At 38.4% G+C, this 12,500-nt stretch overlaps 1 protein-coding gene across 1 annotated transcript in view; it reads left to right on the forward strand.

Annotated features, from left to right (window-relative positions):
• LOC125040303 (RING finger protein nhl-1-like) overlaps window positions 1–10,651 on the forward strand; it is a 25,139-nt gene extending 14,488 nt beyond the window's left edge. Inside the window, exons 2-13 of the mRNA XM_047634858.1 lie at window positions 420–958; window positions 1,137–1,449; window positions 1,770–1,862; window positions 2,196–2,303; window positions 2,645–2,756; window positions 4,423–4,459; window positions 5,215–5,361; window positions 5,959–6,086; window positions 6,411–6,574; window positions 7,358–7,528; window positions 9,254–9,426; window positions 10,318–10,651. Coding sequence (XP_047490814.1) covers window positions 426–958; window positions 1,137–1,449; window positions 1,770–1,862; window positions 2,196–2,303; window positions 2,645–2,756; window positions 4,423–4,459; window positions 5,215–5,361; window positions 5,959–6,086; window positions 6,411–6,574; window positions 7,358–7,528; window positions 9,254–9,426; window positions 10,318–10,438 — 2,100 coding nt within the window. The 5' untranslated portion in view covers window positions 420–425 and the 3' untranslated portion in view covers window positions 10,439–10,651. The remainder of the gene's footprint in view (window positions 1–419; window positions 959–1,136; window positions 1,450–1,769; window positions 1,863–2,195; window positions 2,304–2,644; window positions 2,757–4,422; window positions 4,460–5,214; window positions 5,362–5,958; window positions 6,087–6,410; window positions 6,575–7,357; window positions 7,529–9,253; window positions 9,427–10,317) is intronic.
• The last annotated feature ends 1,849 nt before the right edge of the window (window positions 10,652–12,500 follow it).

The following is a 12,500-nucleotide window of genomic DNA, read 5'->3' on the forward strand; positions in this document are numbered from 1 at the left end:
GGAAATACCCATCCTCCTCTGCCAGGCCTGTCGCCAACAGGATCAAGGAAAATAGAGGATTCGAGACTTAGATCAGAGATTAAAGGTTATTTCTAAAATTATTTATTTGTATTATTTATTTATTATATCTGCATCTACGCATCAGTCAGTTTATTTATCTGTTAATCAGTCAGTTTACTTGTTTGATTATCTATCTATCTATCTATATATATATATATATATATATATATATATATATAGGTACATGCATTTATACATATATTTAATCCGTTTATCTACATACATTATAGATACATGCATTTATACATATATACCTGCATACACACACGTGCATCCACACACACGCGCGCATACACCGCGTCTGAAAGGCTGCCAGAAAGACAAAGCGATAACCCTCCCTTCTCTCTCCCCGTCTGCAGGTGAAGATGCCCGGGGCGACGACCCAGGAGCCACCCAGCGAGCGCCGGCGGCTTCCCAAGCGGTCGTCGTCCTCGGCTAGCAATCTGCGGAGGGACCCCCCGGGCCACAGCAACGTCGTCATCACAGGCTACACGTCGGTCAACACAGACCTCCCCCCCATCACCTCCTCGGACGTCCTGAAACCCGATGCGTCAGACCCCCAGACCCGTCCTCGGGAGAGTCCCGGCGGCTCCCCGGGGTCTTCTACATCGTCAGGAGTGTCCTCACTTGGGTCCGCGTCGCTGCAAAGGAAGCTCCCGCGTTCGCCCGCCAAGAGGTCCGCGTCCATGCACCAGCAGCGACCCTCCTCGTTCAACGGCTTTGGAGGCCCCTCGACATCAGACACGTCCTCGGTGTCCTCGTCCCCCGAGAGCGAGAGCCTCGACGAGGACGAGCTCACTTGTGCCATCTGCCTGGACCTCCTCCACCGGCCGCGCTCCCTCCCGTGTGGCCACTCCTTCTGCCTCGTCTGCTTACAGAACTATGTCAATTCGTGTAGGTGCGTGAACATGACCAATTCCTTATGGTACGACTGCATGCACACAAAAAGTAAACATTTCTCTCTTGCAATTTTGGAAAATATTTTTTTTACCTAGTGTTTATCTTGGTCATTTCAAGAATTCCATGGTATATTCGCCCATGATAATACAAGTAAACATACTATATATACCCGCCAGGATGATGTTCACGTGCCCGTCATGCAGAGCAGCAGCGCAAGTCCCGCATGAAGGCGTCGTGGGGTTACCTATCAATAGGGTACTAGCGAAGGGCGCGCAGGTGATGCGACAACGGCGGCAGTGTGGTGACACGCCCGTGTGTTTCACTTGTCAGACGGCAGTGGGCGTCAGTGAGTGCGGACACTGTGGGCGGATGTGGTGCGATATCTGTGGCGCCAGCCATGCTCTGAGTGTGCGAGAGGCTGTGGTTGAACTCCAAGAGCGTTTGGTGGCGGCCCGTGAGACCCTCTTCTATCGCGCCGAAGAAGACGAGGTAAACTGAAGCAAGCCTACAATGAATTATTTTCATGAATGGCCTGAGTGGTTTGATATTTGAAGAAGAGTTTAATCACATATCATGGCATCAGATGTTATGGTTCTTTCTACCAGTGAGGCTAAGCTAATGATATTCATTAATAAGGCATTGTAATGATGATGCTGGCTGCTTATGTAGGCTATGCTTAATAGTACCAGGTGTGACATAATTTTATGTACCTGAGTCAATTGATATCTTGGAATATTGGTAATTGTTCTATCGTGTTCTATCTTCAGTCAATAATAATTTTGATGTGTTTTATATATTTATTTGCACAGTTCCGCTTTGATAAACTTGAGGAAAATATCAAGGACGCGGTGACAGAGCGTATAGAGCAGGTGAACGAAGACGGACGTCGTCTAATCTCTCAGGTATTCTAAAGCAATTTTTTTTCGTTCCTACTTGCTCGTTTTACTTTGTGTAAGCATTTATACTCATTACATTACATGCATGTTTGGTCTGTAGATGTCGTCACATCCATTACCTTGAATACCTCATTTTACTCTCAGGAATTACACTCACACTCATTCATAAAGACTTTACTTATGTGTTCATATTAGTTACATTAGATACTCATTTTATAATGTACAGTTGCTAATATGAGATTTTTTTTTTTTTTGTAAAAAAAAGGTACAGTTCACTGAACATGGAATATATTGCATCTACAACACATTTTATTACACTATGATATAAATGCATTACAGGTACAAGAAATGAGAAAAGATAACCAACAACGATCAGAAAACCTCGCTGAGGACATTGCAAACTTATTAAAAACAAACATTTCGTTGAAAGAGGATGTGTCATTAGAGGTAAATTATGTAAAATTTATTTTCTTTTTTAATGATTATTACAATATTATTACATGATTTTTACAGCAGATTTGTTTAATTACTGAAAGCTAGATTCTGCATTCAAATATTGAATTCTGCGCTTCATTGTGGAATGGAGGGGAGTTAATTGCAATGCATCGCACAAATTGAAGAACTGATACAAAAAATGCTACCGTTTTAATACCATGACGGCGAAAATTAATTCTATTAACTAACATAAGAAAATGTACTTTTTAGACAAATTTCCTAGTTTTATGTACTTCCTTCCTTTCATATCACACAAATTGCCGGTACGTTTTGACTCTCCACACCCATTACAGTGGAAGACAGTGGGCCGCCTACACGCAAAGCTTTCCCATCTCGTCAAGGCTTTGTCGGCTGCTAAGGGACCTCGCGTGACCCTCGACGACAGCTGTAGTTATTTTATTGAGGGTGAAGAGGAAAAAAAAAAACATGTCATGCGTAAGCTTTATTGTCTTTTTTACTGGTGAGGTTGGAGATTTTTTATTTTATTTTATGAGTGTGAAGAACTAAAACATGTCATGCATGAGGATTATAGTCTTCTGTATAGCTGAAGCTGGAGTTTTAATTTTATTAATATAAGAGTGTGAAGAAGAAAAAAACACGTCATATATATAAGGTTTATAGTCTTGAACCGTATTCATGTTGACAAATGTAGAAAAGGTATGAACGAGAATGAATAGCTTCACAATACAGCTGCATTTGACCGGTTTCGATTACATCTTCAGAAATTCATGAATACATTTACGTCTGACGAAGATATAATCGAAACCGGTCAGATGCATCTCGTGTATTGTGAAGATATTCATTCTCATTCATACCTTTTCTACGTTTATAGTCTTGTTTATAGGTGACTGTATAGATTCAGTTTGATTATTGTAAACTTGTGAAAATGAGATACAAATCATGCACGGGGATTATAGTGTTCTTTATTGTACAGTTAGCGAGATAAGGAGAGAAACAAGGCATGCTCAAGTATTATAGTTTTTTCTTCGGGTGAGGATAGGGTTTATGTTTTATAACACTGGGTAGGATCGTGTCTATAAAAGATTTTATTTTATGGAATGTGAAAGTATTTAAGTCTGGAATTACTGTTAACATTAATTGTATAATTATCGACTACGTCCACATTCTCAAAATAATTAAACCGAATGATTATATACAAATTGGGTGAAACAAATGTGTGTGGTCATTTTAATGCTCACTATCAGGAATATAGTTCATATTTATATAATGAAGATTAACTGACAGATACATTATTTCTTTATAGGTCGAGTTTGCCTGCAGATAGTTAAATCATATATTTAATCACAATCAGAACCATCATTATAATCACAAACAATATTCATCATTTTCACAATCATACGTTCTTTTCAAGCAGCCACATCATTGAATCAATCTAAACCGGCCTGCAGAAGAAAGATATTTCCATATTGCAGAATCATTGCAAAATTCCCACGCAAGGGATTTTAGCAATCAGTTCGCCGGTGAGCAGGCAATTGCAATTAAGCTCCTCTCTACTGATTTGCAATTTCGGTTGTCCGATTAAGTGATAGACAGATTCTGATTGAAAATTATTGGAATTTCGTTATTCTCATTGTCATTCTTCTTCGTCTTGTTATTCTTCTTATTATGGTTATTTATGGTTATTGTTATGATTCCTGTTCTTATTATTATTGCCATCATCATCATCATCATCATCATCATCATCATCATCATCATCATCATCATCATCATCATCATCATCATCATCATCATCATCATCATCATCATCATCAATATTATCATTATATTGATGATGATGATGATTATCATTATCATCATCATCATTGTTATTTACAAAAATATGAAGTTATAATAACAGTAATATCAATAACAATAATGGCAATGATGATAATGTAGAACTTTACACTCTTATCTTTTCAAATATATACCGTATATTTCTTTAAGAGTCAAAGGACAAAAAAATAATATAAATGGATAGATGAATGGTGCAGCGTTTTTTTAATTTATTTTTTATTCTGTAATAGACACATCATGACGTCCTTAGTATCACATGATTTACACTATTTTATAGGAGCAGTTTTTAAGCACAATAGACTTCTCAGCTTTCAGTATGCGTATGCCATTCCCTTCTGTGGCCAGAGAACGTCATCCTAAGATTTATTCATATATCAATTTAGTATTCTGAAAGCTGAGCGTTGGCAATGCTTTCTTGGACAGACCCCGCGGATGTGAACGATAACAGAATATTTAATTGCCAAAAACAAACTGGATGATTCCTGTTTGATAAAATATGTCTCAGTCAGTGTTAAAAGATTCGAAACCTATGGATTGTCTTTTTTCATATTAGTTCTTCGTGTTTGTTTATATATATATTTATTTTTTGACAGTACAAGTCTTATCCAGTAAATATGTGTAAATAAATATTTTGATATGGGCGTGTAAATGATATCCAGTTCTTTGAAAAGCAATGGACTAAATTCTCAAAGATATATTTACAGTATGTGCTTCAGAAAATGCTTCACGTTAGCTAATTTCCCTAATTGAAACCATGTGTTACGTTATTGCTGTTGAAAACACGTGATGTTTGATTGAGTAACAAGGTACGCACCACGTAATCATTACATGCAAGCGTCGTATTATTTTTTACGACCATTCAAGTTGGAAAAAAAACAAACTAAGAAAATAAGCAAATTAAATAAATAAATAACACAAATACTGAATACAAATAAATTAATAAAACATATTTAAGGAAAAAACAATACCCCAACACAATAAACCAACCACCAACAAACACACAAACAAAATAAAATCGATATACATATATATACACTGCGCATCCCACTCAGCCGCCATATTAATTAAGCGCACGGCTCATCGCTTTTGTAATCAACAGAAGCAAGAGTTCCCTGGCGAGAATCCGATGGGGACAGCACCTTGGAGAGCGGCCAGCGGGCGTCGCCGTCAGCCCGTGGACATCGCAGATATTTGTGTCTGGCAGTGACACTTGCAGGTATGACTCCGGCGAAGCGAAGCCATGATCAGTGGTGGCAGTGATTGGGGTTTATCAAGAGGGTGGTCACTGTTGTAGTAGTCATTATGTCATTGTTATTGTTGTTATTTCATCATTACAGGTGCACATACACGTGCAGATTCACGCACACACAGACGCACGCACGCGCACACGCACACGCACACCCACACGCACACCCACACACACACACACACACACACATATACACACACACACACATACCCATACACCCACACACCCACACCCACACCCACACACCCACACCCACACCCACACCCACACCCACACCCACACCCACACCCACACCCACACCCACACACCACACACCACACACCACACACCACACACCACACACACACACACACACACACACACACACACACACACACACACACACACACACACACACACACACACACACACACACATACACATGGGGGATTAAGTGTTAAGTTTATTATGTATTTTTAGATTATTTTTTAATAGAATTTTTAAAAATAATAAATATCAACAATAGAGTCACATATTACTTGTCCGTATCAGTATGGTTCAGTATATTTTTCTTTCTTTTTTCAGAATATTTATGTTCGACAGTTCTGGAAGACAGGTATCGAGCTTTGGGTCACGTGGACGCAAGGACGGGCAGTTTCTGTGTCCAATCAGCATAGCTTTTAGTCATGTATCGAAGGAGGTCTTTATTTCGGGTAAATATATACACGCTAAAATAAAGGTTTGGTTCGCTGAGGAACATACGCATTACGTTGTAGTCTGTGTATATTTTATATATTTTGTATAAACATATATAGGCTTCAGAAGGCCAAAACAAGAAAGCAAATCATGCTCTTTGTCTCCTTTTTCACAAACACGGAAACTAAACTAATTTATTTCGCCTCTCCCTAGGGGCATCGCCACTAAGAGGGGGGGGGGTACTTTTTTTTTTACTCAGAAATTCACAAATCCCCTGCCGCAGCCTCCGTTCTGAATCAGAAATCAAATTATATCTTTCCTTTCCTCTCTCCGAAAACCAGACAAATGGAAACACTGTATCCACGTGTTCGATCCGGACGGGAACTTCATCCGTCAGTTGGGGCGAAAAGGGAAGGGTTTCGGACACTTCATTTCCCCCGAGGGCATTGCCACTGATCGCTTCGGGAGAATCTACGTGGCCGATACGTGTAATCATCGTGTACAAGTAAGGAAGCGATTTATGTGCTCCTGTTTGATATTGTTATTGTGGTCGATACATGTATTCATCGTGTACAAACTCTGGAAGCGATTTATGTACTTCTGTTTGTTAATGTTATTTTTCCATTGACTGTTATTATATTACTATTATTATATTCGTTCATGCAATATGTTTTACCGATCCGTATAATCGTTATTAACAAGTAGAAAATGGCGCAGTTGTCAGTTATTATTATTATCATTATTTTCTGAACTGAATGATTTGTATAATCATCATACAAGTAAGAAAATGATGCGTTTTTTTTCGATTATTTTCCATTGATATTGCTAATGTGTTCTTGCTTACCATAATTACTATTATCAATATTACCACTTTCATTATAATTTCTTATAATAATAATAGCAATAGAAATAACAATAATGATGAAAAAGGTCATGGCAGTTATTTTTATCAAAATTGTTGTCATAAATATATATCCTATTATCACTGGGAAGCCAATTTCATGAATATTGCGACAGGCTACGATATATGTTATAATGATTGGTATTATAAAAAGCATGTAATGAAAACCAAATACTATCAATTTGAACACACACACACACACACACACACACACACACACACACACACACACACACACACACACACACACACACACACACACACACACACACACACACACTAAAAATAATAAATAAATAAATAGATAAACATGAATAGATAAACAAAAATAAAAAATGAATAAATACTAAAGAATGATGACCAACCTCACATTAATTCTTCCCATAGATTTTGGATAGCGACGGCGTGTTCCTGCGCGAAGTGGGCGTGGTATCCTCAGAAACACTAAAGGACGGGCGTCGGTTCACCAAGAGTGAGTTTAACGAACCGTCGGGCGTGGCTGCTAGTCTGGATGGTTCCCGGGTGTATGTGGTGGACACGGGCAACCACAGGATTAAGGTACGATTCGTGCATTTAAGAAACTCATTAGCGATGGTATGGTATGGTATGGTATTTCTCCTTGTATTGAAATCCTGTGATTTTTATTTTCTCCTACGACAGTGCTATTAATTGATGCTGTTATCGTTATTATTATTTACGTTGTGGTTACCATGTTATTGAGATACTAATATGAAAATAATTGAATAATTAAATTAATTATATATTTTTTTTTCTCGAAAATCAAGGATAAATGGTAAACAGGTGAGGTAGATAGAACTAGTAGTTGACTCCTTGGCCCCTAAGCACTTTAGGGGCCATGTATACTTTAACACAATTAAAAAAGTAAAATCACAGTAGACATGGCAGCTAACTCAATATATATAGATTTTTTTTGTTTTTTGTTTTTGTTTGGGGGGGGGGGCTATAGGTATCCAGAAGATATAGAGACATATGTTGTCTTAAGTGTTACTATAGAATACCTGTAAATAACATTATAAAAAGGACCAATGTCTCTAACAGAATCAGTTTTATGACAGTATCATAGTGAAATACCCTGGAATTTTGCTGTCAGCTTAATATGCTTGTGTTATAAATTAACCAATCCGCCCCATGTGGCAAGAATACATGCCATGCCCACTGTAATGCACGTTTATTTATTGTATTTACACATAGATGGCTTTACAAGTTCTTAATCACTAAATAGCCATTTATTAGAAACTACCTATCTCACCTGTTTACCCTTTTCTTTCACTTTAAGTAAGGATCTTTTGTATCATTTCATTGTCTAATATATTTTAATGACAAATCAATAATCATAACATCAATAACAATAATAGTATCGATAGCAATGGTATTAATTTTCAAGGAATGGGGAAATCAGGATCGGTAACTAGGGCCTACTGATAGACTCCTTGCCGGCTGAGCACATGTAGAGCCATCTGTAGGTAACACAATTCACCAAAAACTACAGGGGGCAGAACATAAATCCGGGGCGAATGGGTTAAAGTATAGGGTATCCAGGTAGAGGTAGAAAGTGGGTACGTGTCTTCTACAATGATACCAGAACATGTTTATGGGTTTTCTTTAATCCCTACAGTTGGATTTAGGTGTGATAAGCTTTTGATTACCTTTGCCTTGGGATTCAGTTGAGTGTGTTTGTTTTTTTAGATACTTTGTTTTATCCATAATGCAAGTAGAGGATATGTGCTTCTTTATATTTTCCTTAACTGATCAGTGGTGTTATTATTTAGGGATGTAGTGTATGTGTAGAATGGTGCTAAAAGATGTATTTAGAGGTGGTACAGATCAGTTGTAGAAAAATACTGAGATATAGATAAATAATCATACACACACTTGTGACTGAAGCTTCCCAGGTATACATGATATATAATTTTATAAAATATATATATATATATTTGCACACACACACACGCACGCACACACACACACACACACACACACACACACACACACACACACACACACACACACACACACACACACACACACACACACACACACACACACACACACACACACACACACACACACACACACACACACACACACACACACACACACACACACACACACACACACACACGCTTCCCCACCCCCCCTACACACACACAGACACAACCCCCCTCCCACACACATAAACCCATGCACACACCCCTCCACCCCACCTCCCACCCACCCTCCACCCATCCCCACCAACCCAGCCCTCCGTCTCCCCTTCTTCAGGTATTTGACGGCGTGACGGGCGAAAGGGTCCTCATGTTCGGGTCTCGCGGACAGCACAAAGGCCAGTTCGAATCCCCGGAGTGCATTGCCGTCGACGCCGAGGGATTTATACTTGTTGGTGACTCGGGCAACGGGCGTGTTCAAGTGTTCAGACCTAATGGGAATTTCGTTAGGTAAGGCAAGTGGTGTAGTAGTGGTAGTGGTGGTGGTAGTGAGGATGACAGGTGATGATGATGATGAAGATGGTGATGGTGGTGACTGGTGATAATGATGATGATGAAGATGGTGATGGTGGTAACTGGTGATAATGATGATGATGAAGGTGGAGATGATGGTAATTGGTGATAATGATGGTGATGAAGGTGGTGATGATGGTAATTGGTGATAATGATGGTGATGAAGGTGGTGATGATAGTAACTGTTGATAATGATTGATGATAATGAGCAGGAAGTCAAGGGGGAAGAAATTATATAATGAAAGAGAAGGAAAGACAGTTGGGCGGAAAGGGGATAAGAAACAAGGGGAGAATGAAAGTAAGACAGAGAGAGTATAAATGAGAAAGAAAACGAATGCGAGAGAGTTAAACATAAAAGAAAGAAAAATGGATAAGTAAGAGAGAAAAAAAAAAGGTTATTATATTTCGGTTTATATATTAATAAACTTCCCCTGACAGCCAAGAGCAATACAAACATTCTTTGAAAAGTCATAGTATATTAAACCACTTATCTTGATCGCAAATACTAAGTCGTGAGTAATTACATTGCAGGAAATGACATAAATGCGCATATGATATTATTTAGTTTTAATTGTGTGTGTGTGTGTGTGTGTGTGTGTGTATGTGTGTGTGTGTGTGTGTGTGTGTGTGTGTGTGTGTGTGTGTGTGTGTGTGTGTGTTGTGTGTGTCTCTGTGTCTGCCTGCATGCATTTTATTTAGATATATATGTGTGCGTAAGTGACATATCTCACCATTATTTTACAGAATCATTTGCTTTTCTCATTCCGCCATTCTTAACGAAGCGACTCAACAGACATACCTTTCACCCTTATCAAAATCTCCTTTCAGGTACCTGGGCACGCGTGGGAATTGCCATGGTGAGTTCGGATGGGTATCGGGCATAGCAGTCTCCAAGAACCTAGATGTTGTTGTTACTGATTTTAAGAACAACCTCGTGGCAATGTTCTGAAGGAGGAGGCTGCGCATCTGTTCATGGTCTCGTATTTTTGTGCGTGGCGTTTCGGTGAAATTTGTGACTGTGTGTTTATTGGAAAATGGTATGAGGACCAGTGCATATATATATATATACACACACACACACACACACATATATACACACATACATATATACACATTAATGCACACACACACACACACACACACACACACACACACACACACACACACACACACACACACACACACACACACACACACACACACACACAAACACACACAAACACACACAAACACACACAAACACACACACACACACACACACACACACACACACACACACACACACACACACATATACACACACACATACACACACACATACACACACATAAACACACACACATACACACATACACACACATACACACACATACACACACACACACACACACACACACACACACACACACACACACACACACACACACACACACACACACACACACACACACACACGATCTCTTGGTTGTAAATATGAATCATAAATAGTCTTACAGATCAGAAAACCACCACAGAATGGGGATGTACAGAGATGTGTTTGTATATGCAAACCGTATGTACAGCAACAAGTCGTAGAGGCTGTGAATACCATGTATCCTACAATAGAGACGTGAAAGTATGTGCGTTCAAAGGGGGTCTCAAACCAGTTGCCCAACAGTACGTTTAATAAATGTATTGTCGATTTAAACCTTCATCTATAACATGAGCATCGATGTATTCACGTTAATGCACTCTATATCATGGCTAAAGTTAAGATATCGATGTCTGTGTTAGAGGTGGTAGCTTAAATAAACAAAATGTTTAACAAACGCAGTTGGTCTGAGACACCCTTTGGACGCGCGTACCCTCATGTGTTCAAAGCCGCAGTGTTACTTGAGAGTAGATGTCCAGATAATAGGTAAATGTTATAAGCTTTACATCTAGTGAATTCAGTCTGATTGCTACTTGTTATTTAGTGAGAGTTTAGTTGAAAGACTTACATGTATATATGGCGGAGAGCAGACTGCAGTGAGTGAAATGGTGTTCTTTTTAGGTGAAAGTGCCAAAATTCAGTGAATAAAATAGTAACTACTAATTTAGAATCAGACAGAGTTTTTTTTGTAACTCAGTTAATAATCATAATATATATATAAATATATATATATATATACACACACACACACAAACTTATGCATATATATAAATGCATTCCATTGCATACGTTTCTTAGGACGTCTTGTATTACTGTATTCATCGATATAAACAATAAAATGTGACTTGTCAGTGTTCGGTTGATTATATTTTTTTGTCTGCTTTTCATTGGCAAGCCATTCTCTGACTCAGAGGCTTTTGACCAATCAGCATATCCTGTTGCTCTGATTGGCTAGTGATATGCGTTAGTGAACCAATCACAAATGTGCGTCTCAAACAGAAACCAGTCAACAAATCCCATTCGGGTCTCAAGTGATTCTTGTCAGGGAATGGCCAAGAGAATGCATTATATATCATTATATGATAGTTTCTTTCTTGGAAACATTGTCTCTATAAAAAAATATGTTGACTTGCCTTTGTTGATGTTATTTTTTCTGAAAATTGTGATTTAACCTGTGATATAGTCAAACGTCGATATCATGCTTGTTATAACATGGAATTATATAAATGAGGTGATCTGGTTGTTTTATTCCATTCATCCTTCCGAAATAATAAATAGTTTGAACACTATTAAAATTATTGCCATTGCAAATGTATTTCATATGATAATATAACATATGTTGCTGATACGATAGATAGATAAATAGAGAGAGAGGGAAGCATAAAGTTGCACTGCAGAGTTACTGATTTTCAGGTAATATTAAACAAAAGATGCGTTAAAAGTGTTACAAAAACGTGACCTTCAACATTTGAAGCAATGTTTAAACAAAAGGACATCGCACATACACTATTACCATGGTATTACGTGAGTACATATTTACAAAAAAAAAATCCAGTTTCTATACGCACTTTAAGCCAACGAAAGATGCTTTTTCAGACAT

This window comes from Penaeus chinensis, chromosome 29 (assembly GCF_019202785.1).
Source record: "Penaeus chinensis breed Huanghai No. 1 chromosome 29, ASM1920278v2, whole genome shotgun sequence".
In the NCBI taxonomy this organism is placed as follows: Eukaryota; Metazoa; Arthropoda; class Malacostraca; order Decapoda; family Penaeidae; genus Penaeus; species Penaeus chinensis.